This window comes from Balaenoptera physalus (assembly GCF_965194825.1).
Source record: "Balaenoptera physalus genome assembly, chromosome: 5".
NCBI classification, from domain to species: Eukaryota; Metazoa; Chordata; class Mammalia; order Artiodactyla; family Balaenopteridae; genus Balaenoptera; species Balaenoptera physalus.
In genome coordinates this window covers 98,766,757-98,793,007 of record NC_138884.1, presented here as the reverse complement: position 1 = coordinate 98,793,007, position 26,251 = coordinate 98,766,757, and the positions used below count along the sequence as shown (strand labels likewise).

General features: G+C 37.5%; 1 protein-coding gene across 5 annotated transcripts in view; it reads left to right on the top strand.

Annotated features, from left to right (window-relative positions):
• The window catches only part of ZCCHC4 (zinc finger CCHC-type containing 4), a 52,984-nt gene extending 29,713 nt beyond the window's left edge, over positions 1–23,271 (top strand). For 4 of the 5 annotated variants that reach the window (XM_082464574.1, XM_082464571.1, XM_082464573.1 and 1 more), the window contains 7 exons: positions 2,321–2,471; positions 4,032–4,132; positions 11,646–11,767; positions 12,012–12,087; positions 13,586–13,637; positions 14,150–14,294; positions 18,206–23,271. In XM_082464574.1, the coding sequence (XP_082320700.1) occupies positions 2,321–2,471; positions 4,032–4,132; positions 11,646–11,767; positions 12,012–12,087; positions 13,586–13,637; positions 14,150–14,294; positions 18,206–18,341 (783 nt within the window). In that variant the 3' untranslated portion in view covers positions 18,342–23,271. Of the gene's footprint in view, positions 1–2,320; positions 2,472–4,031; positions 4,133–11,645; positions 11,768–12,011; positions 12,088–13,585; positions 13,638–14,149; positions 14,295–14,419; positions 14,458–18,205 lie in introns of all 5 variants that reach the window. The other variant, XM_082464570.1, reaches the window with a different exon arrangement.
• Positions 23,272–26,251: the final 2,980 nt, after the last annotated feature.

Genomic DNA, 26,251 nt, shown 5'->3' with positions numbered 1-26,251 from the left:
TGGGGCCGTGATCTGGATTCATCTTCCATTCTTCAAAACAGAGAGTAAGGAAGTGTGGAAGTGACGTTTGGAAGTGTTGAGTCTGTGGGGCTGGCACGACATCGACGTGCAAGTGTCTAATGTGGTCTCTTGAAACTGGGGGGCTTTGAGCTCAGGGGGGTTGTCAGCACTGGTGACACAGCTGAGGAAGGAACTGAGTTCATATTACTGCTTGATGCTGCAGTAGTGGGTCAGGTATTTGTTTATTTGTTTTTAATACCAACCAGACCATGATTTTGCTTTTTAATTTGAACAATAAAGACAAGAGTAAAATTACATTTAAATACCGAACAGTTGGCTAGCAATTTCATATATCTTAAGAAAGTAACATGTAAGTAGCCTTTTCTAGGAAATTCTATGTAACTTTTATTGAGAGTTTATAGAATTACCTTACAAGTTTCTAGAATAACGGTTGGAATAAGCTGCCAAGACTGAGCTCCATGTTCTGTTTCACAGAAGAAAACAGTCATCCAGCTCAGGCTCTCCTTTCTCTATATTTTAGGAGCAGCCACTAAATAGCACTGCAACTGTAGAGAATGATCTACAGAAAACTATTGTTTAATGATTTTACTGTCTCCCCTTTTTCTACCTACTTACGGAGTCAGGGTTTTCAGTAGAGATTACCATCTACTAATCAATCACCAAAGTATTTAAGTGTCTACTAGGTGTCTGTCTGTGAAGGCATATAAGCCTTTGAGGTACCATGTGCCTTTGAGGATCTAAGCCTCTGCCACTGCACAGAAGCTCTTCACAGTTCATGGGATTAAAAAGTAGGAGTTCTCTGCACAGGATTTTTTTCATAGCAAATAATATAGTCTTTTGGGTAATAAAAAATGTCATATGCCTTATTGGTAAGGTGGTTAAAGTGTGTACAGAGGGTGGCTATTTAAAATGCCGAGCACTTTTTTAGTGATGACTGAGATGAAGAACAGAGTTAAGTTATTGTCAACCTTGGTGGCATAAGCAAGTGTCTGTTTCCCATAGGTGGTCAATATTAGGACCCTCAGCAACCTAGGATGGGACATCCCACCATTGATTCTTACCTGGGAAGATATTCTTTAATTTCTTTTTTAATTTGGTTAAGGGTTCAGGTCTCGTTCACTTACTTATTTTCTTTTTTCTACTTTTAACTGTAAGGGGTTTTAATTAATTTATTTATTTTAAAATTTGTATTGGAGTATAGCTGATTTACTCTAAGGAATTTGAAGGTTTTTCAGTCACATCATCTGTACTTTTAGTCCTTGTTCGTGTAGGCAGGTTAAGGAAGTGCCAGGCAGCACTTGAAAAATGATTAACCTTCTTGACACCATCCTTTGCTGTAGGACTTTCAGGAGGAAGTTTAATAAAGACTTTACTAGAGAAAAGGGATTAGGATGTTGTGATTTTTTTCCTTTAATCAGTTGGGTCTTCTAAGTTGATTTAGTAGTAGAACAATATATATTTTATTATAAAGTACATATAGGTTTATTAAAGTTTAAATGCCATTAAGCTTTCAAATCTTCTGCCATTTTGTATACTGTAAGTGTTGATTTGCTTTTATAGATAAGTACTTGAAAGCAATTACAAAGTCAGTAGATTAGAGCTAATATTATAGGTCTGTCTCTTACTGACTTCTCCCAAAGCAATAAAGTGATAAATATCCTAGACAATTTTTAATGTTAACTTTGCAATCACTAAAAACACGTCAACTTATTGGGAAAATGTGTTAATAGCATGGTTTTATGGCCTGGATAAGCTTTATTTGTAAGCTTTCATTTATTTACTTTGCATGTTCAAATATGCCTGTCATTTACCTGGCACTCAAAAACATGTGCATGTTTAACTGGTAACTTGGCTCTCATTAACCTGAACTTATGGTGGTGGACAAACCAGACAGGAAAAAATATGTCTTGTTCGTCTTTGTGTCTCCAGTGTTTAGCACAGTCCTTGCTTCTGTTTGTTGAATTGAATTTAGCATTTTAGATAGTCCTCATGGGTAATGAGTTTCTCTCTTTTAGGTTACTAAATTTAGTTTTTTAATTTAACCATTTGAATGTGTAGTCCTCTGATAGTGATGGTGTTTGAATTTGCAATTTTAAAAACCCACTTATCAAGGAACCCAAAGATAAAATCTTACGGGGGCTGAATGAGAGAGGCTTGAGGATGTCACTGAGGGACTCGGGTGGCAGGATGGGTGAAGTTCAGTACGAAGAGTGAGACTGAGCCTAATGCATTCTCCTCCCAATAGGATGAAGTACCTCCCTTTAGTCCTAATTTAGAAATGAATTTCTGTTTGTTCCAGGCTGCCCTTGAAGTATGCAGAACATTTTTACAGAAAGATGAAGGTGAAGGAGTCATTATGGTGACAGATCCTCCTTTTGGTGGCTTGGTTGAACCTCTGGCTGTTACATTCAAGAAGTTAATTGCTATGTGGAAAGAAGGTCAAAGCCAAGGTGTGTAATTTATTACTTACTGCAAAATAAACATGTATCTAGGTATATACTTCCTGTCAAAAATTAGCAGAGCTCAGTGAATCAGAGCACTGATAAAATACACGTCTTGCATTCTCGTCTTGTTTTTAAAAGTAGGCTTATTTGATAATAACTTTATCGTCATGATGCACTTCGTATTATTCTAATCATGTGTTTTAAAAATGGCTCATAGGTAAAGTATTTGTTTTTGGTGGGCATAAGGGGACATTATGAAGAATAGCAGTGAACTGTTGGCATTTCTTCAGTAAATATTTCCTGAATGGCCACTATGTTCCAGGTACTGTTCAGGTGCTGGGAATGGAAGGGTGAACAAGACAGACACTTATCTCTGCCCTCATAGACTTTACATTTCCTCTTCCAAAAGTCTTTCCCAGAACTCTAGGAGAGCACCGCGGCCCTGGTCCGCAGCTCTAAACTGTGCCAAGATTTGTGTGGGAAGGTTGGCTGTCCAGTAGCGTAACAGTGGTTATCAGTGTCACGTGGATACCCAGCCCTAGAACTGGGTTAATGACTGGGGGATATTCAGCTTAAAATGGCTTAGGACTTCAAAGTGTTTTATGTAATTATCTAATTAGTCAGTATAATCATTTTTCAGTTTCCAACCTGCAAGTTGATAAATGTAAGAGTGTCAGGAATTTGTGATCAAGCTTCTCCATTAATTGTGCTATATAAATAGTGTGCTTTGGGGACGGGATGCAAATGAAATTTAAAACATGACTCACAGTGCTAAGTATTCCACTTATTTTTGGTTGTGAAGTCTACTTATCAGAGTGGATAAAGTCGTTGTTGGGAAAGCAATAAAAAGCTTTGTGAGCTTGAACTGATTCTGCTGCTTATTAGCTGCATAAATTTGAACAAATTGCTTAAATTTTGCAGCTTCAGTTTCCGCATCTGTGAAATGAGATTACTATATTAACATCTAACTCCAGGGGTTATTTAAGGAGATAACATACAGAAAGTTCCTAGCATTGTACTCAGCCTGTATCAGGTGCTCTGTAATTAATAGCTATGTCCCCTGTCTCTCATAAAAATTAATTTGGATAAAATTGTTCATAAGAATCTTCCATGATTCAGAAGAGATGGATTCACCCTGCAAACTGGCATAGTGAGTTATGGCAGAGCTAAGATTCAGACCTAAGGCCTTCTGCCTTTTGGTCCAGGATTCCTTCTACCATATCACAACCACCTTTGTGCTTCAAAGTGATGCTCATTTTTTATCTCCCACTTTTTTTGTAATATCTTTGCCTTTACCTAGACTATAGTGATATGCATGTAAAGATAACTTTTACATACCGTGTGTAGCTGTGTTTAGATATAAAAGAATGTTTCCATTGACTTTTGGGAAAGGTCAAGTTGTGAATGGTACTCTGGTAAATCATCCTTTCTTTTGTATGATTTAAATGTATTGAAGGATTACAATTTCTCCCGATACCATATGTTTTTCAGTAACAGCTTTCTACTTTAGTTTTTTCTTTAATATCAGTTTCTTATTTTCTTTTCTCTTTTTTTGTGATCCATTAGATAACAGTCACAAAGAACTACCCATATTCTGGATTTTTCCCTATTTTTTTGAATCTCGAATTTGTCAGTTTTTCCCAAGCTTCTGCATGCTGGATTACCAGGTATAGTAAATATTCTGTTTTCTGACATGGTTGGGGAATGGATATTCTGCTTAAATAAATATTCTGATAAGATGATTCATCAATTTTAGTAAATGCAAACACTGTAAGCTGTATGAAACACTAAAACTATATCATATGTAACTTACTGCAGTGGTTCCTAAATGTCTGTAATCTCTAGGGTGCTTATTAAAAATATAGGGGCTTCCCTGGTGGCGCAGTCGTTGAGAATCTGCCTGCCAATGCAGGGGACACGGGTTCGAGCCCTGGTCTGGGAAGATCCCACATGCTGCGGAGCAGCTAGGCCCGTGAGCCACAATTACTGAGCCTGCGCGTCTGGAGCCTGTGCTCCGCAACAAGAGAGGCCACGATAGTGAGAGGCCCGCGCACCGCTATGAAGAGTGGCCCCTGCTTGCCATAACTGGAGAAAGCCCTCGCACAGAAACGAAGACCCAACACAGTCAAAAAATAAATAAATAAAAAAAAATAAATGTACTTAAAAAAAAAAAAATGTTAGCTATTAAAAAAAAAAATATATATATATATAGATTCTTAGGTACCAAAATAAACCTACTAAATCAAAATCAGAGGGTAAAGCCCTAAGAACAAATATTTTACCAAGTTTCCCAGGTGATTCTGAACTGTAGCCAGGTTTTAGACCAAATGATCTGATCTTTCATCATCACCAGAAGATTGTGCAGCACCCCAGGATCATCATTATGAACATGGGTTTTCTCCATTCAGAGGCTGTAGAGAAATAAATTGCTTTTTCTGGTGGGTGGAATGCCATGTACATTTCACTTTGCTGCTCAGAGGATGCCAGGAGCTCTAAGGAGGGGTGTGCCCGAGGTTGTGGTGTGTCAGAGAAGCAGAGATGCTGAGGTGTGGGTGTGCTGATTCAGGGCAGACTGACCGGACCTCCTCCTTTGCATCCTTGTCCTTCACCTTCTGTTTCAGTGTCCACTCTCCTGGATTCGTTTCCTTGGGTTCTGCGGTTAACGCTGTTGTCGCCATCACTATGTGTGGTCACCAAGTGGGCACTGCTTCCACTTTTGTAATGACATTTTTCTATTTGATTTTTCTGAGCAGTTGACTAGCCTCTGATTAAGGCTTTTCAGCTCTAGAACTGTAACCGTCTTCACTAGTTGTTCCAAGGTAGCACTTGTTTCTTTTTTTTTTTTTATAGTTGATTTACAATATTGTGTTAGTTTCAGGTGTACAGCATAGTGATTCAGTATTTTTGCAGATTATATTCCATTATATGTTATTACAAGATAATGGGTATAATTCCCTATAGCACTTGGTTCTAATCTTTCTAGTCTTGAAGATACACACTATTATGAAAATTATTTAGAAATAATGAAACAGTGTTACCAGAAATGAGGGGACAGATCCTACCTGTGATTCTACCTCACATAGCAAATATTATAATTTTGAGGTACAGTTGACTCTTGAACAACAGGAGGATTAGGGGTGCAGTTGAAAATTGTTGTATAACTTATAATCAGCCCTCTGTATGTGAGGTTTCTCCATATCTGCAGTTTCACATGTGTGGATCCAACCAACTTTGGTTCAGTATTTACTATTGAAAAAAATCCACGAATAAGTGGACCTGCACAGTTCAAACCATGCTGTTCAAGGGTCAGCTGTATTCACATCCAGTCTTTTTAAAAAACACTTTTACATATTTGTAATCATAGAAGATGAATTTGAATTCTGCTTTCTTCATGGTGCCTTATATAAGTGTATATTTTAAAATGTAGCTACATAATCTTATGCTTTTAATAAGTAAATTATTCCATTAATAGGCTATGTTATCATTCTCTTCTTTTTGGACTTAGAGGTTGCTCCCACCTTTAAGGTACTATAAATAACACTGCCATGAACATCTTTTATTCATATAATTTTTCCATATTTTCCATAACTCCCTTAAAATAAATTGCCAAAACTAAAATAGAATTACAAAAGTTACGTTATCAAATGTAATGGACTTTTTTATGGCTCTTGAACCATATTAACAGTGTCCTTTCCAAAAGTGTGTAGCACAAGTCATTGTAACCTTGACTTCTTGAGCTCTGCTTTAGGCAAATCCATACCATATATCTTCTCAAAGCTGGTTTACTTTCCTTTTTCGGGCATCCAGTTTTCTGTTTCTTATCTGAAGGATGCTTCTAATATGGACATTTGCAATGCAGAGATAGCTGACATATCCTAAAGACGTTAACTAAGTAAACTATTTCTGGTTTCCAGGAGCACCTGCTGCCTTTGACAGTGAATAATCATCTAGTACAATGTTTGGCACGTAGTAGATGCCCTATACATGTTGAATGAATATTTGAATGAAAAAGAGCACGAACTCTGGAGTTGAAAAGGAACTGGGTTATAATGCTGGTTCTGCCACCTACTAGCTAGGCCTACACATTTTATCTAACTCTCTGAAACTCATCTTACCTGTTAAATGAGCATAGTAATAATATATCTGCTTCATAAGGTTTTAAGAATTATTTGAGATAATACATTAAAAGATTTAGCCTCATCCCTGACACACAGCAAATAGAGAAAAAAGGTTATTGCTATTAGCATTGTCGTAACCATCACTATAGTCATCATTCAGATGGCCCCAGAGTGGGGGTAAAACTTTTCTTCAATTTTAATGTCACGAAACACATTATTTTAACTGCAAAACACATCGTTCCTCAGAAAACTGTTTCATCCACATTTAGAGATGAGTTTTCACTGTGGGCAAGAGTTTCAGTTGGTGAGGAGGCAAAGAAGGCAGATCCAGAATAAAGCAGATGAGAGCGATTATTAATGTGGAGTAACCAGTTATTGTTTGTTTAGACAGCCTGTGTTACTAGGAAAGAACTTTTGGAAATACTGTAGTTTTAATTTTAAGGACTAGTTCCGAGGTCCAAGCTTACTGAAAATAATCATATGATTCAGTGCATTGGTGGAAAAGGTTCTAATTAGGCCATGTGTATCAGGGTGAAAAGCAGTCTTTCCAATAAAGAGAAAGCCAACCGTTGAGAAGAAGAATTAGAATAAAACCTATACAACAAAAAAACCTTCATTTTTTATGATTCCTACTAAAGATAAGAACACTACTGCCCATTATATGCTCAGTGGGAGAAACTGATTTTGCCAGGTCTCCTAGGGTATATGTAAACTTTGTTTGTTGTACCTCCCCTTTGATGATTTTTCTACTATTTTTTTTTTTTTTTGAAACTCTCTCTGGACTTATTATTATCCTTTCTGAGCCTTTTGCATTCTTTTTTTTTTCTTTTGTTACGTTAACTTCTTTTTGTGGTAATTTTTTTCCTTTTATATTAGCCACCTTCATCAAATGAAAAATTTGAAAGTTCCTCTCCTCCTTCACAGGTCTTTCCCATAGACCTTGATTAGGCCTTCTTTCTGACTTTGCCTGAGATGATTATAAGCCCCGAAACCACAATGCAGTAAAAAAAAAAAAAAAAAAAAATCACTAAATCTCTTTTTTTGGAAATACTTTTTAGGTAAGAGGAAAGCGGAAATGCTGCAAATCTTCATAAAATATAAATCATGTAGACTCTTCAGTGATAAAGCACTTGATGAGTACAGAATAAAATAGCTATCAAAGACCTAGAAAACCAAGAGCTTTATTAAGGGCAGATTAGAAAGGAAGGATTTGGTAATGAAAAGAAATTCTGATTTAGAGTCAGAAGAAGTTTGAGTCTTAGCACTGCCTTCCAGAAGATTAAATATAATCTTGAGGGAAGTCACTTTATCTTTCCAGGTCTCTGTTTCCTTACCTATAAAATAAAATGACTGAACCAGAAAAGGGATGCCAGATAAGTTTTACTTTTAGACTTAAGCCTGATAAATTGGTAGTGACTTTCTGGAGAATTTGTTGAGAATACCAGGCTCAGTGGCAGAGAGTAGCGTGACTGATTAGTGATGTCTGCCACAGGGTCAGGGTCAGGGAGTGATGGCATTCAGGTCCTGTATTTACCATATCTGAACTAGATCTTCTCACTTCTCTTCCACCTTGAACATGCTATGATCTCTTGTTTCTGCTTAATCTGGGACATTTGTCTGGATTGTTAAAAGTAGAGATCTTTGCTTTTTTATAAAGCTGTCTTTTAAAAAATCATCCTGTTTAGAAAACTGTTTGTTTTTCAAGTCTGGTTTTATGTTCAGAAATGAAGAGGTTTTGACAGGAATTTCTGAGAAATGATTGTAAATTATAAGGTGACACGTGAAATTCTCAAAATTCAATATACAATAAACATAAAACATTTAATGGATTTGAAGTGATGAGGAATAACACACAGACATATATGTATGTGTATGTCTGTGTATATATCTATACATATGATATTTAAAATAAGAGGTTACATGGAATATGGTGTGACTAAAAAACCTTATTGCTATGGTAGAAGTTGATTGATGGAGCTGAAGAGTTCACTTGGAATCTTTTGAATATATTGAAATTAAACAGAACACACTTTAGGGATTTATGAAAATACAAACATGTACTCTGTTTTATTTAAGCTTTGTTTCCTAGCATGATACCTGGAGCATAGTAGGTGCAGAATAATAAATGTTTGTCAACTTGAATGTCTTGTTTTCCGTATAACTAGTTTCAGTCTCATGTTGCAGAAGAAATTTGTGTGTAGATAAAATTAAAAGTTAGGAATTGCAGAGATTTTGTGCTTTCCCTCATTTCTATACAGTACTTCATCACATTAATCAGTTCCATGGGAGAAATTTTCTATTCGAAAATGCCTCTCATCATCATTGTGAGTGAAATGTCAGGGATAATGATGGGAAAATGGTGTATCAGCTCTACCACTAGTGATACGCAATTTGCAAAATTGTGTTTGCTTTACAGCACTTCCATAGGAGGTTTATTTGTGTGGATGAAGCTATGAAATATGGATGTATGTTAGAGGTTCATTAATTTATCCTAGCAGCATGCATTTTACATACCATATGTTTATAGTTAATTAGCACAACAAACCCACATTTAAAAATAATAATAATCTCAATTAGGTTATGCAAAATCAAGTAATCAACCACCTCCCTGACACACACATTCTCTGACTCCTTAGGTAACCATAAAGAAATTCTTTTTTTTCCCCTCTCTTCCATCTGCTATCTATTATATTGCATGGACTATTCCATTTACTAAAAATCTTTCTAAGATACTCTTTTCCAGCATTTGAAAATCTTCATAAGATTCTCTTGGGAAGAATTTTTTTTCTTATGACACTCATAAATGTTCAAAATATCTTTGTTGAATTTAATATGGTACCGTATATTTACTGAATACATAGAGAAGGTGCATTAGGGAAAAATTATGAATTTAAATCATTTTAAAAGAAAACTACATAAGGTACTATTTTACGGTGATTTTGAAGTAAAATCTACTTTTGTATCTTAGCCTCTAATAGGTAACGTATATTCATAGAATTTTAAAGTTGTAAAGATGCATAGCTTTAACATAGGCTGACTTCCCAATGTAATAATCCTTTCCACTAAATTCATGACAAGCAGTCATCTAGTCTCACTTGAATGCTTTCCCTGAGCAAAGTCCTACAGCCTTACAAGGCAACTCAATTTATTTAATAGCTCTAATCGTTAGAAAATTTTCTCATATGGAGATAAAATATGCTCCCTATTAACTTCTAACCATTGGTCCTACTTCTGTTTTCCGAAGCAATAAAGGATAAGTCTAATTTCTATTCCACATGACACGCCTTCAGTTATAACATAGCTATCAGATCCTCCCGGTCATCTCTTTTCTGAATAAACACCCCCAATCTGTTAAACTATAAGCCCTATTTATTCCCATTTCTTTCAATAGAAATGAACTGGCTTTATTAATGTCTCTCTTAAAATGTAGCAGCTGAATGGAGGGCTTCAAATGTGATCTAACTTCGTCTCCTTTCCTTGTTACGACATTACAGTTCTGTGTAAGCTGGCTGTGAGCCTGCACCAGCTCTTACACCTTCGTGATAGACTGTGGACTCCCCACGTTGGACTGTGCGTGCTCACATGCCGAACGCCCTAGGGCTTCCCCCCCCCCCCCCCCCGCCACTGTCTCTCATTTAGCTGAGTCTCCTCATCCTGTACTTATTTTTTTCCCACTGCTGAAGCTTGTTAATCAGTCTTCCTAAATTTGTTCACCTGTAAATCTAGCAGGCATTGGCATGGCCATGGAGAGAGCTTAGGAATCTCCCTCCCATTAAAGGCCTCTCTTTCCATTGTCATCGATTCCTTACATTTTTGTAATTCTCTCATTAAATAGCTACTTTGCAAGTCAGTTCTGTTGTAAATTCTTAAGTGTAACCTTACTTAGAATCTAAAGAATTTATTACAACTTACTTGAAAGTTGCGATCTACCTGTATTAACCTTATAAAAATCTCATGGTGTTCTTGTGGGTCATGTAAAGCAGTGGTTCTCAAACTTTAGTGTGCCAGGAGGGCTTGTTAAAAGTAACAGATTGCAGGGTCCCACCTCCAGAGTTTCTGTGTTATTAGGTCCTAGGTGGGCAAGAATTTGCATTTCTAACGAGAGCCCAGGCGACGCAGATGCTGCTGACCCAGACACCACGCCTTGAGAATGACTGACCTGAAGACGGATGCACTTAGTGGCCAGGTGGAGTCACGGCAGGCTTAAAACCAAACGGAGAATGTGCACGGATGATAGGGTGGGGGAGGAGACGGGAGCAAGAAGCTAATAGAAATCATGCTTGTTGGCCTCAGTTTACTTTCCAGATAATCTGCAGAAATGGAAGGTTGAGTTAGGGATCTTGAGGAGAGAGGTAAACGTTCGAAATAGTCATTGTGGGGAAAACTATAGTTATAGGTGTCCCTCTGCACTCCATCCTTCTATCTGTCTCTACCATATGCCGGGTCCTGAATTTAGTGTTTTACATACATCGTCTCATTTAACTTTCATAACAACTCCAAGGTAAGTATCAGTAATCTCCTTTTCCAGATGAAAATGATGCCAACTTGCCTGAGGTCACATCAAAGTGAGTGGCAGAGCCACTGCCTGGCCCCCACACCTGGCTCTGTCAGAGAGTGATGGTGGAGGGCCACACTGAGGCTGCACTGAGCCTTGGGGAACTGAAAACGGACACGCAGTGAATTTCACAGGCAAAAAATGAAAAGCCCTCTACAAGCTGGCACAGATCATCAAAGGTGGAATGTTTTAATGCCCAAAGCTAAAGTCTTAATTATATAAAAGCCTTTCCTGCAAATTCTGTTGCATTGGCAAGAAGATTAGAGTTGTTTTTTGAATCCTAGGTAACATGAATGTGTCATAACATTTTACCTTTTTTATAATGAAATTTTACTCTCATAGAGGCCCCTCTGAGGCTGTTGGTGAATAAGTAAACTCTTGCTTTTGAGAACTTATTAAATACTCTGATTTAATTTGTATCTTGGCATCAGTTTGTTCATGTATTGGTAAAAGAATCTTAACGAATGTTGACTCATTTGAGAAATTTTTCCTTTTTAATCTTTCTAGGTAGATTATGATAATCATGCACTTTATAAACATGGAAAGACAGGACGGAAACAGTCTCCTGTGCGTATTTTCACCAATATCCCACCCAACAAAATAATCCTTCCTACTGAAGAAGGGTACAGGTAAGAGAGACCTTGAAATACACAAGTCACTGAAAATAAAGTTCCATATATCTAACACCAAATGCCTTTCATATTGACTCATGTAGTTCTTTTATTACTTTTAAATTTGGCCTATAATGTTATATTGAATTTAATTTGAATTACACCGAACTTTTGTAACAAATGCCTTGTGAACTTTTATCTACCTTGTGAATCTCAGTAAGTATATGCAGCTGATTTCTTCCAGTCTTTCTTTTCTCCTTAGATTTTGCCCTCTGTGTCAGCGATATGTTTCTCTAGAGAACCAGCACTGTGAACACTGTAATTCTTGCACATCCAAGGTACAGTTTTCTTTAGAATGTGTTTTTACTCAAACATATTAGTTTTATTTTAGGTCACTAGTTTCATTACATTTGTTTAATGTTGTTTTGTTAATATTATAATTTGTATTAATGTATTATCATTTATTAATTTTAATATTATAATTTGTATTAATGTATTATCAGTTATTAATTATACTTTAATATAATATTTTTTCTCTAATTATAAAGTACAGCAGGCTTTTAAAAATACTTAGTTGCCTTCATCATCATTAACAACTATTTGAGTTATTTTTATATGGTACTGTATGACTGCTAAAATTATTAGTGTTTCAAATAAGGCACTAAATAAGGGCTAAATTTTGTTGAGGGCAAAATTAAGGTGTTTCAAATAAGGAATTGAACTATTAGATACCATCACTGTTCTGATGAAGCAATAATTAATAACATGTGCTGTGTATTTACTCCTCACAGCACTAGTAGACAGGGCTTTTTACAGATGAGGAAGGACTACAGGGGACATACCTCCTAGTTATTTTTTTAGGAAGGTGGGATCACCTTTAGGTTACTCGGTTATTTTAACTAAATACAGTCAGAAAGAACATGTGAAGTTTAGTTGGCTGATACGCACATATTATTCTCCAGAGGAAAGGCTATATTTTTATAACTATTGGAAAGTACATTTTTTATAACTTTATAATTATATTACTGGTTATACTGGTTTTTAACTATGGTAACACATCTGATTATATATTTCCAATTAGTTTAGAAATTATCTGTATTCTTCATTAAAAAAAATTATGCTCAGTTCATACAAAGTACAAAATGAGGAAAACAAAATTTTATTATTTAGAGATGCACACGTAAGTGGAAAAAATAAACAAAAACAAGGAAGTGACCATCACAAAAACCAAGATAGGTGTTTCTCAGTGGGGAAGGAGGAATGCTGGGTTGGGAAGGGGCATGTGGGGAAGTGTCTAGAGTACTGATGGTATTGTCTCTTGACTTGTTGGGTTCATCAGTGTTCACTTTATAATACTCATTAAACTGGACATATGCATCTCATGTACTTTTTTAGGTATGTTTTATTTCACAGTTTTTAAATTACCCAAATAGTAACCTCTATCCTTCTAAATTACATTAAGTTCTCAAATATGAATGTTATTAAGGATTATACCAGCTAGACACATTAAAAACTATGAATCATTAATTCTCTTGAAATTTTCATTGAGTCCTTCTTTATGCAGATTGGGTTGCTCAATCTGGAGTGGACTTTCAAGATCATTTAGATAAATCCTCCAGTTTTAGAGTTAAGGAAATTGGGGCCCATCAAGGAGGCGTTTGAGTTGAGTAGAGAAATGCATAAATTAAAATCAAAGTATTTAACTGTAAAGCCCAGGAAAGTGAGAAATAAGGAATGAATAATTTACACAGATTTTAATAAGACATTTTAATTTTTAATTGTGGAAATTTGATTTTTAGTGACAAGTTAAACATAATTTAAAAATTGTTTTTGTAGGATGGCAGGAAATGGAATCATTGCTTTCTCTGCAAAAAGTGTGTAAAGCCTTGTAAGTATTTAGACTTAGTGTTTGAGATCTTCTGAAAATATTTGACTTTTTCTTCATCTAAATAGGATTTTTATTTCACTATTTACAAAAGAAAAAAATAATATAGAGACTTGCATGAATTTACTTGCTTTTTAATTTTTACACTTGCCAAAATGTACTTTCTCTCCTTCTAAGAGAGACATGACTTTACCCTGTTTCAGTGTTGCATTTGCTTTGGCTTGTTTTAACAGGGTTTTGTATCACTCAGCCAGCCTCCATTTTGTCAGTGGCTCTAAGCTCATGACTCATGGCAGAAGGGCTGAATTTGTTGCCATGTATCAGAAAGAAGTTAGCTGGTTTACATGGGATTCCAACCTCTTAACCTTGGCCTCTTTAGCCAAATTATAATTAGCTATGCAAAGCAATCACAATATTTGAAGTAAACACTATGCACGCTTCATTATCATAAAGGTTAATCAAATGAAAAATTATATTAAATGAACCTCTTCTAATACCTAATTTTTATTTTACAGCCTGGATCCACTGTAACATTTGCAATCACTGTGCTCTTCCAGATCATTCTTGCACGGGCCCTAAAGACGGCTGCTTTATTTGTGGTGAATTAGATCATAAACGGAGTACTTGTCCTAACATCTCTACATCTAAGAAAGTTAACAAGTTAGTTGAATTCTTTTATTTACTAGAAAAAATTTTCCTTGTTTATTTGTACGGAGCAATCCACAGAAGTACACAATAATCAGAGGATCCAGAAATGCTAAATTAATTGTTGCTTTCACTGTTAGGTATTGTTTGCATAGATGGGGAGAGGGAGGATATGAAGGTGAGTCAAAGAGCTTAAAATTTTACAGGTAAGGCATGAAAATAACCAAAATATAAGGTAGAAAGTGACTAACTTCCTACATATTTGTGTAATATAGCTGTGTAGTTCAGAGCAAAGTTATACCAATGACAATAGTATATTTAGAAAAACTATTGGTATTTCAACTGGGCTAACTTGAATGTTACACATTTTTCCTTTTAAACTGAAGGGATTATAGCTATTGAGTCCTCTTGTTTTACTGATGTGAAAACCAGATAACCAAGTTTAACATTACATGACCGTTGAGATCAGGATAAAAATTTTGAGCTATCATATGACTTGTGATGAAAAAAAACATCTATTATTATTAGAAGTATGTGATGGTTTAGTAGCTACTTGTGATTGTATTAGAATTCTTTTCCATTTGTTTTTTTTGGTCAGTAGAAATTATTTTTTTTCCATTGAAGCCCAGCCATTTGAATTCTGCCTAGTATTTAAACTACCTTTTCCATTACTTTTTATCAAATTTACTTTAAATAATTATTTCCACTAAGTAATCTAGGGTAGAAGTGGAATTTTAAAAATTAATTAAAGAGGTGTATTGAAGAGTATTATATTTTTTTATAAAGCTTTAAGAATAGAATACAACCTAATAAAGGATTGATCTGGGGTTGTTGCACTATTACAATGTAATTCTGCTTGCAAACAACATGCTTAGCCTTTGATTCTGTGATCTTATGACACGTGGAAACTGAATTTGCATTTTGGTAATACAATGTAGGCTCTTTATTGGTTCTTAAATAGCCCTGACTAGTCTATTTGATAGTAATATGTTGTTTTCATTGAGGGAAATCATGTAGTATCTCTTAGTACTAGATTTTATCAATTTTAATTCAAGACCAAATTCCTTAGGATGTGTTATACCTGATAGTTCTTAAATAGTATCACTTTCTTCTCTTAGAGAGGACTCCTAAACTGTGGACAGTGATCTTCAGATATTGCTTTCAAAAAACTTTTACAATGAAATTGACAGTGCAAAATTTTTTCTTTATAATAGTAAAAAATAATCTTAATAGCTTTTTTAGCATATATGGCATAAAAGATCTTTTCATCTTATATGTTTTATAGTTGTCATGTTAATTTGGTTTTCCTTGGTATTCATTTTCCTTTGGTTGTGATCTGGAATGGCGCTGGCTCCCTCTTGTGGTTAGAGCTCATTTTATCAGTTACATAAATACCTATAATTTAGAGGACAAATACTAGGTCAATTTATTTTTAAGGCAAAATAAAACAATCAGTTTATTATACTCAGTTTATCACTGTTGAGAGACTTTATCTCTGGAAAGTTTTATTTATTCATATTACAAATGAATATTTTCTATTTTTGTTTACTGTATCTTCTAGTGAAATCTGGTTCATGTTTAGTTCTTCTTCTGAGTGGACAAACCAAAGAAAATTTGTTTAAATTTTGTATACAGACATGCATAGCTTCATTGACTTTGCCATCAAGAGATTATACTTCATTAAATTTGCTAAATCATCACTTATCAGGACATTATCCTACTTTTAAAAAATGGCTGGAGGGAAAGGAGATTTATGTAACATGCACAAAATGGTATAAAGATGACTGTTTTATTTGTTTTATTTTGAACTTATAGGATACCCCAGTCCATGGTGAAAAATCTAAACATGGAAAAATATAAAATTGCCAAGCAAAATTCTGAGTAGTAGTCATGTGGAGCTACTAATAATAGCTAATATTTATTTATTAATTACTATATGCTTAGCATTTTACATACCTGAATAATTTATAGTAGAGTATGTAGTATCAAGGTAATTCAGAACACAGTTTCCTGAATCAAACTAGTTCTGCCACTTCCTCATGGATGATTTCATAGCCTCTGTTTCTTCCCCTAAAAAAAATTGGGGGGAAGGAAAGGGAAGGGTGACATCTGCCTTGTCTCAGTCTCCCAGCTCCTTGAAGTCAAAGACTGTGTCCATTCATTTTTGTATTCCCAACACTTAACATATATACTGAATGAACAAAAAGAGAGGCTGAGTTTGGTCCACTAGGAGATTATATACTGTTTATGAAGCTCCTTTCCCAGGTTTTGGTCCTGGGACGATCAAGAAGAAGCGTTTCCCTAGGACTCGTGGTGGTTTAGGAGAAGTGAATCTAACAATTGATATTGCTGGGCAGCCATGGAAATGCACAGGTTTGCCACTACTGGCAGCCCCAGCCCATCCCTTTGTTCATGATATGATAAATGGCATGATTCTGCTAGCTTGGAGAAAGTGAATGGATAGACCAGTAATCTTCCTCAGCTATAGATTGCCTGTAATGTAGTTCAGAGAGCACCTGAAACAAAGGATCTGGGTTTTTGGTTTTTTTTTTTCTGGTGTGATTTAATGTTTTTTAGAGAGTGGGTTTCAACTTGTTCATTTTTTTAAAAAATATCTTTATTAGAGTATAATTGCTTTACAATGTTATGTTAGTTTCTGCTGTACAACAAAGTGAATCAGCTATACATATACATATATCCCCATATCCCCTCCCTCTTGAGCCTCCCTCCCACCCTACCTATCCCCTCCCTCTAGGTCATCACAAAGCACCGAGCTGATCTCCCTGTGCTATGCAGCAGCTTCCCACTAGCTATCTATTTTACATTTGGTAGTGTATGTAGGTCAGTGCTATTCTCTCACTTCATCCCAGCTTCCCCTTCCCACCCTGTGTCCTCAAGTCCGTTCTCTACATCTGCATCTTTATTCCTGCCCTGCCACTAGCTTCATCAGTACCGTTTTTTTTAGATTCTATATATGTGTGTTAGCATAAGGTATTTGTTTTCCTCTTTCTGACTTACTTCACTCTGACAAACTCTAGGTCCATCCCTCTCATTACAAATAACTCAATTTCGTTCCTTTTTATGGCTGAGTAATATTCCATTGTATGTATGTGTCACATCTTCTTTATCCATTCATCTGTCGATGGACATTTAGGTTGCTTCCATGTCCTGGCCATTGTAAATAGTGTTGCAGTGAACATTGTGGTACATGTATCTTTTTGAATTATAGTTTTCTCAGGGTATATGCCCAGTAGTGGGATTGCTGGGTCGTATGGTAGTTCTATTTTTAGTTTTTTAAGGAACCTCCATACTGTTCTCCATAGTGGCTTCAACTTGTTCATTTTGAAGCTAGTCTTCAAGAAGAGACCACAAAATGTGGGCATCCTGTATGGCACTTGTCAGGACTTTTAGATCTACTGAGGAAAGGAAAATTAGCTGTAGGACTATAAGATGGGCCTCTTTAAGCCTTTTCAGTTTTTTCCATTGTGCTATTTCATTTTTCTACCACTGCTAACTGCCAGTGTATTGGTCTTTTTAATGAAAAATGTAATTCAGGGATTTGGAGATTGAAGTGCTGAGTTGAGCAGTACAGATGTACCAAAAAAAAAAGAAAGAAAGAAAAACCAACCAAAAAACCTCCCAACTCATTGGCCTGACTATTTACTTCTGTGGTGTGTTTGTCCTGAATAGATTGTTCTAAATCTGTAGTCACCATCTTTCAAAGAAATTTCTTTTCTCAAACATTTTGCTTGGTCAGGACTCTATCTCCTTGTTATTATGGTTAGGATTCTGAGGATTTATGCTTATAATACAGTAAATTCTTTCCCTCTGTTTTCTTATTTGGTTAGCTAGTTAATTAAACTTCAACATAATTACATAATTCACTGTGCTCATTCTACAAAATAATTTAGCACCTTGTTTTTCAGAGCTGTCAGAAAGCAGAAGCAAAGAAAGAGCAATAAGATGAAAATGGAGACCACTAAAGGACAGTCCATGAATCATACATCTGTTACAAGGAAGAAGAAGAGAAGAGAAAGAGCTCATCAATATCTTTGCTCTTAAATGTCCAGTGGCTGGCGAATAAGAAAGATTTATAGTCCAACCTTTGATGCCATTTTCTGAAAGTGCCTCACTGGACTTAACTTCTGTCGCTTTCAAAGGTATGCACCTCTCTAAGCTTGAAAGTAGGCAGGTGGTATTTGCTAGTTTATAGACCTCCTCACCCCCAGCAGCCCCTCTGGAGACCTGGGGAGTTGTTCCATCCTTAGCTGGTTTGCTAGCTCTCAGTGCCTTTTTTCTGTCTTTAAATCTCTTCCAGTCGTATTATTTTAGCCTCTTTTATCTGAAAAATGGGCATAAAGCGTCCTTTTGCAGGAAGAAAGAAGAAAATGAGAATGAAAACCTGAGGTTTTGTTTACATTGAACATAAGAGTATAAGTTCGATATTTTAAATATTAAAGTATTGTACAGTGGCTTAAACCCCACTTGTAAAGAGAAATACAATATATAATTTTTTTTTAGACAGAATCTGAAGATGATGGAAAGAATTTTGACAAAGGCAGTCTAAAGATATAAAGATTACGATTATGGTTACATTATTATTATTAAATATTTATTTTTCAAATACTTTTTGCAGTTGTCCTTTGATGGTATAGAATCACCTAAATGTTTGTTGAATGAGTGAGGTATTTAGAATTATGACTTGCTCTGTCATCTTCGTGTCTCTTAACCTAGGCAGTATGTTTCTCTCTTTGTAAAAGTAGTAGCAGAAGGCAGGATATTTTGGTGATCCTCATTCCTATTCTAACACTTCCTGGTTGTATGTCCTTAGCCAGGTCATTCATTCTCTAGAAGCTACTGTTTCTTCATTATTATAATGGGGACAATAATAGTTAGACCTCAGGTTTGTTTGTGGTGAAATTAAATGAGGCATATGCCCCTGGCTCTCAGTTCTCCTGTTACCCGTGAGAAACGTTAACAAATGAAGATGGCTGCGGAGCACTAAGGGTAATCACCGGGTGGTCAGGTATTGTAGCATGGAAGGGAGCAGTTTGAACAAACAGTTCACTATCTCCTTAAGACTTAGTAGTTTAGAATGGCTTGTATTTGCACAATGACTTTTCTCTCTTTCCCAAATGACTGCTTTAGAGCAGGTTTGGAGGCATCTCTGCTTGGGCTTAGCTAGCCCTGAGAGTAAAGGTAGAAGAACTGCACTCCATCTGGTATTTAAATTCCACCTGGTATTTAAGTTAGGATGGTTTGTTGCCTGATGTGGAATACGCACATGTGCCCCTGATCAGTGTGGTCCTGGTAGATCAGGCTATATCAAAAGATGAGCTAAGCTCCTGGACTTAACAAGCATCAGAAAACTCTTCTCTTGCCCCCTTTTTAACCTGGGTTCCTGTGGTGATAGGAGGGGCAGATTTTGAGGTGACTGGATGAGATATGAACCTTGTACAATCATTGTGAGAGTTCCCCTCTCTGATTCAGGCATAGATGTGGACATTGCCTGACTTCCATGGTGTCCACGATACCGTGGTTAAAATCTATTGAAATCTCCCCAGAAACTCAGACAGCTGAGGGACCATGACTGCTGAAGAATTGGGTCCTGATGGCCAATGGTTTTTATCATCACCATATTTTCTTAGTTTTAAGATACCGTCGATTGTAAAATGCATTTTCGATGTAATCATAGCTTTTCAGGGAGAAAACACCTTTATCTCATTAATTGTATATGTTAAATTTTAGATGTATCTTTTTTCAGAAATATTGAAATGTGAAAAAAATGTCCATCTTCGTATTGAGCAAATAGGGTATTACTTATAATCAGGAATTTTGTACTTAAAAACTTTGTTACCTCCTTAGAGAGTTAAAAATAGGAAATTTGATGGTTCTGTTTTTTTGTTCAGTTAATACTAATTTTAAGGACTTAATCTCTTTCTTTTCTCAGAGGATAAACTAATAGAATGTAAAAATGTCTCTGGGAGGTAAAGTGTGATGGGAGATGAGGTCATTTGTTCTAATTAGAAATCTGCCTATCTGAACATTAAGATACTTACTCAAAATAGCAATAGAAGAAAATTCCTGAAATTTGACAGATAAAACTTTCTAAGCTTTTTAAAAGGACGTTTTTCTTAAATAACTACAGCTAAATTTCATTCTACTTCTTGTTTATATTATAAAATGTAATGAAATACAGAGTTACTTTGTAAAGGCCCTGGATGATCAGATTTCAGTTTTTTATCCTACATTTAGTCTGATATTTAGACTGATTTATTTCTACAGTACGCCCCAATCTTTTCATCCTAGTCTCTTCTTTCTGTTTGGAATATTTCCCTCCATACAGCCGTCTGTTAAAGTCTTATGGAGCCTTTAGGCCCTGGCCCAAGTCCCACTCTCTCCTGGGAAGCCTCACGTGAGTCCCTGATAGCAGCCAGTACCTTCCTCTCCAAACCCCTTCCTATTCTGCGCCACATTTGAGGCACTTTTCATGTATTATTCTGTGATTATATTGACAGATTCTGTTTCCCCGAAAGGTTTCAGTTTCTTCAGGTCAGTACCCACTTCTTATACTTTCATGTCTTTCTTATGTATTGTAGGTGCTCAGTAAAAAGTTGATGAAAACATGGAATTTTCTAGAGGTTTTCAGGTGGTAGGTGTATTCATTTGCTAGGGCTGCCATAACAAAAAATCACAGACTGGGTGGCTTAAACAGCAATAATTAACTTTCTCACAGTTCTGGAGCCTGGAAGTCCGAGATCAAGGTGTCTGCTGATTCAGTTCCCGGTGAGATCTCTGTGCCTGGCTTGCAGATGGCACCCTCTCACTGTGTCCTCACATGGGCTTTCTTCTATGTGTGTGCATTCCTGGTGTCTCTGTGTGTCCAATTCCTCTTTGTATAAGGATACTAGTCAGATTGGATTAGGGCCCACCCTGATGGCCTCATTTTACTTGTCATCTCCTTTTAAAGGCCCTGTCTCTAAATACAGTTGCTCTCTGAGGTACTGGGGGTTAGGACTTCAACACGCAGATTTGGGGAGACACAATTCATTCCCTAACGGTAAGCATGCCTAAGATATGGAGAGGACTTGCTTTTTTCTCTTTCTTAGAAGGACTGAAAAAAGGAAAACAGACCTAAACAATATTGGGAGGAATTCAGAGCCAACAGGAGGACTATCCCAACACTGAGGGTTTAAATGTTGGGATGTGCTATGTGAGCAAGATTGGCAGCCTTATCTGGAAGTCTTTAAACTTAGAATAATTCAGCTTTCAAGGTTATTTTAAGAAAAACACTTAAGTTGATTTCTGCCCTTCTTAAAGCAGTTTGTAAAATACCAGGCATCTGGGAGAAGCTTGACTCTAGGCAGACATCAGGGAAGTAGTGTGGGTTTGGTTCCAGACCACCGCAAGAAATTGAGGATCTCAGTGAAGGGAGTTGCATGAATTTTTTGGTTTCCCAGTGCATCTAAAAGTTACATTTATACCACACTGTAGTCTGTTAAGTGTGCAGTAGCATTGTCTAAAAAAAAAAATCCACATACCTGAATTTAAAAATACTTTATTACTAAAAAATGCTAAACATCATCTCATAACACAGAGATGCCACAAACCTTCAGTTTGTAAAACAAACCACAATATCTGCGAAGCACAATAAAACAAGATATTTAATTTTTAAATATAAAATCACAGCCTATAAAAGGTCCTTCCTTGTCTGATACCACCTCCTTCGTGATGTCCTTGTTGGTGTGTCCAGTGGAACAGTACGTCTCTTACCAGTGAAATAAAAATAGGTGTGTGTTTGTGTGTCTTTTCATTTCTACTTCTTTTCAGGTGCTTAAATCATGCCCTGCATTAGAACAACTCTTTGTGCTTGTTTCCCCCATGTAGATTAGAAACTCGTTGATGGTAGGGGCCTGTGGACATCATCGTGAATGTTCACTGGCTCCCAGAGCTGTGTCTTGCACACGGTGATATCAGAGACAACCAGTTGCAGTATGCATGGCCTCATTCCTCCTCCCACAAGCCTGGGAAGCAGGCGCCCAGGCTAACACCATTCTCCACCCTCCAAGTAGAAGCTGCTCCTAAATATGGACCGGGTGAATGGAGATAGCCACTTACGCCCCCAAACCCAACTGTGCCGCCTGTCAGTAAGACGCTAATACACTTAGAGCTGCCCAAGGAAGAAAAGCTTAAAAAAATGCAAAGGAAAATCCAATTTGACCTACTTGATGCGGTTTTAATTGGAACATTAGGACATGGGTAAAATTACTTGAGGGTCAGCTAGAAGGTCACTGCAAAAAAGTGAAGATAAGAACTCTACTATTTGATTTCAAGCGACTTAGTATAAATGTTAACTCAGCAAGACTGGGGGAAAAAAGCACCAAAAGTAAGCAAGCAGATCTCAGAGATCTGAGGGGTGAGTTTTATCCCATTAGCTGGACAGTCACAAGGTTCTCACGCTACTGTGTTGCTTAGTACCCCTGCAGACTAGCAGTGTGACATCCGGTGATCTCTGAGAAACGAAGGCTGATTAGATGGGCCGGCTTCTTCCTCTGACAATGTGGAGGTGAGGAATGGGACAAAACGAGAGGTAGACGGCCTAAACATTCCACATGCTTAAAGAGGACAAAAGGAAATAAAAGTTGCTGCCTGCTAACTTTACAATTAATACATGAGCCAGGTGAGTCAAATAAAATGAAAAGTAACTCTAATTCTACCACCCAGACATAGCCACTGTCACACGTATGTGTGTGTTCTTCCAAAGATAGTTTGTGTAAAAGCTATATAGACACTCTAAAATTTCCCCCACAAAAATGGAATTATTAAAATATACTGTTTGTAATCCTCTCCTTCTCATAAACATGTTGTGAACATCAATTCATACCTGTAACAACAGTTCTTCTTCTTCAGTATGCATGTACTGTATTTAATCAGTCTCTTATGGTTGGACATCTAAGTTGTTTGCATTTTTCACTAGTGTAAACAACTCTATGGTGAACTTATACTCTATGTATAAGTTACTCTATGGTACTTATACTCAAATCTTATTTCCTTAAGGTAAGTTCCTATACATACGAATACTGGTTCTGTAGCTCTTAGAACTTTTTTTCCAGATGGGAGCCACATGAGTTGCTCTCCGAACAGCAACTGAAGTGGTCGTGGGAGACAAGCAAAGCACCACGAACTGATAGTCTAGACCCACATCTCCCAGACGCACTTCAAACGTAAAACCACCCTTTGAGTAGTAATGATCGATTGTCATATTGAACACTATGGATGGGCCGCTTCGCCACCATCATTCCCACCCGTTCCATTGTGTGCCTGCTGTGGGATTTGGGAGAGGGTTGACTGACATCCGCTCCAGCTTTTGGGGAGGACTTTTTATTGGGCATAATTCCATCCCCTTTACCTGTGAGTGATTTCAGCAAGGCTCACGATAGGGGCTGGTCTAATTACAACGCCAGCTCAGTACTTTAGTCTTGTGACTGGTGAAGAGATGCTCATTCTTCCTTCTGAATGAGGAAGCCTGTAGCTCCAGGTGCTGTCGGCAGTCTTCCAGCAACCACATGGGGAGCCAGCCTCATGGTAGTGCACACCTTCAGCTGGGTCCCTGGTGACTCCAAGTTGCTGGATCTAGTCTGCCCTGAAGTTGGCCCCATGACTGGACTTGTAATTTACATGAGCCGACACATTCTAGTTATTACTTGTGCCACTGCAACCATGGCAGGGCAGAGAGATTCTATCACTAACATTTATTTTTTTCCAGCAAATCCAGTTAATTTGCTTATTTTGTATGTTTCACTTATTTTATGACTTCAACATAGGCCTCTCAAAATAACAGCCTTTCCACCTGGCCTGGATCAGTCACATCCCACACAACTCCATCTTCCATCCCTGTACACTGTGAGTCCCACATCTCTGCTCAGGCCCTGACCTTTCCCCTTCACACCTGCCTTTTCAGCTGCCTTTTGTCCATCACAGATGGATTTTCACACCACACCTCCACCCGAACGTAGTCCTCACTGAACTCCTTTGCTCTGGTCTACTTTCCCTCCCTTCCCCTCATACTTCCCTTATATCCCACCCCACCCAACAACAACCAGTTCTCTACTCCCTGAGTCTGTGCATCCAAATATCCCAACCTGTCTTGACTACTCCCTTGCTTTCATTCCCCCGATCTAATCAATAATCTGTTCTTGTTATCCTACTTCAGAAATGTCTCTGGAATCACCTCCTGCAACCCGCCTCTCGCCTCCCCCGCCTCTGCCCAACTAGTCTTCCTTCCTTTCTAACCCATCATCAGCCTTGGCACAAGAATTAAGGTCTTGCATGACCGATGAACCAGTGTGATGCCGTCAACAACACGCCCCTGCGCCAACAACCTCTGTTCTCAACTTCCTGCCTTTCAGAATCCAACCCCACACCGTTATAACATGTGGAAAGGTGCCATCGGTGTGAGCTAGCCCAGGGAGTGTAGTAATCAAAGAAACAGCCCAGCTACCAAAAAGTTATTTCAAAAGAGCTAGCCACTGCATTTTCTTTTCAAGCACTAGGAAGAGGATAGATTAGATATAGATATATACATCATGGGAATTATTAAAGTCTATTTTCTCTTCATTTCCCTCACCCCTTTCCCACCTCCCACTCTGCACATTTGTATCTCCTGTCCTTGCCTTCTTAAAAAGCACTAATGCCTGATCTCTGGGCCTTTCCCCCTTTTCCTTTTGATCCTGTGCCACATAAGCACAAGTAAACCAATTTGACAAAGCAGTGTTTTCCTTAGAGAATGGGGAAGGCAAAGAAATGTAGTGGGTAAAGCCAAAGTCTCCTTTATGGGGCAGTGAGAAAAAAGAAAAGGCTGGAAACACCGTGTGTTAATAGCTCTTGTCCTATGGCTACTTTGGATCATTTCCAGTAACAATCCCTGCCACCCACTCCCACTGACACGAATGAGGTGCTATGGCCACATCTGGAACTTCACACTATGCTGTTTCCTGTGTTGTTATACATGCCTTCTGGGTAATTCATACTCTTCTGTGAAGGTTTCATAATATGCAGGTAGTTACTCTCCCCTGTCTTGTAGCACTGAGTGTATAGTTCTATTAACAGTCCTTTCCATGTGTTGTATAAGGGTTCATATTCAGGATAAGTTTCTGGAAAACGGGCATTCAGTTTTCATAAGATTGTTAAGCGGATAAAGATATTGGACCCCCACCATGTAGATTATCTATTGCCACCTGTTGGAGGATGGAGAAGGTATCTTGAGATCAGACTATGAGGCAGGCAGCTATTATATAATCCATGGATCCGCTTATCCGGTAACTTACAGGATGGGATCAAGCAGACAACGGTCTGGAAGCATTCACAGCTGCACTCGGCATCGCCGAAGGACCACTGGGACAATTTTATAGTTCACCTAGAGAAACAGGAAGTGCATTCGTTAAGTCAAGATTTATTAATGGGTAACTAGTCTTGTGGGTGCCAGGAATACGTCAGGGAAGGTCTCCATCATTGCTTGGGGACTAACAGAGCATAGAGACCACCTGGTCCTAATGATTATTAAACAATTATCTATTAACGACAATGCCCTTGACAGAGAAGTGATTTACCGCACAGTACAGTCCTGGGTAGGGCAGTGGAAGGACGGGAGGAACTGTACGTGCCCAAGGTGGCATCAGTTGTGCTAACAATCACACACCACCCCAGAACATTAAATAATACCCAAAAACGCATTTCATGAATAACAAAGGCAAGTCCATTCTCACCTTAGGATATTGTCTGTGGGTGAATTTGGAGGACATGCTAAATTGTTTGCAGAAAAAGCAAGGGAAAAAGCCCATCTCAGGAAGCAGGGTAAACATCAGGACTTACAAATCGCCTGGCACAAAAGAGTGCCTCGAATATTTGTTGCTGAATGAATTAGTCTACCTCTGTCACCTTCGTCCCATGGGCTAGATCCAGACAGAGGGCAG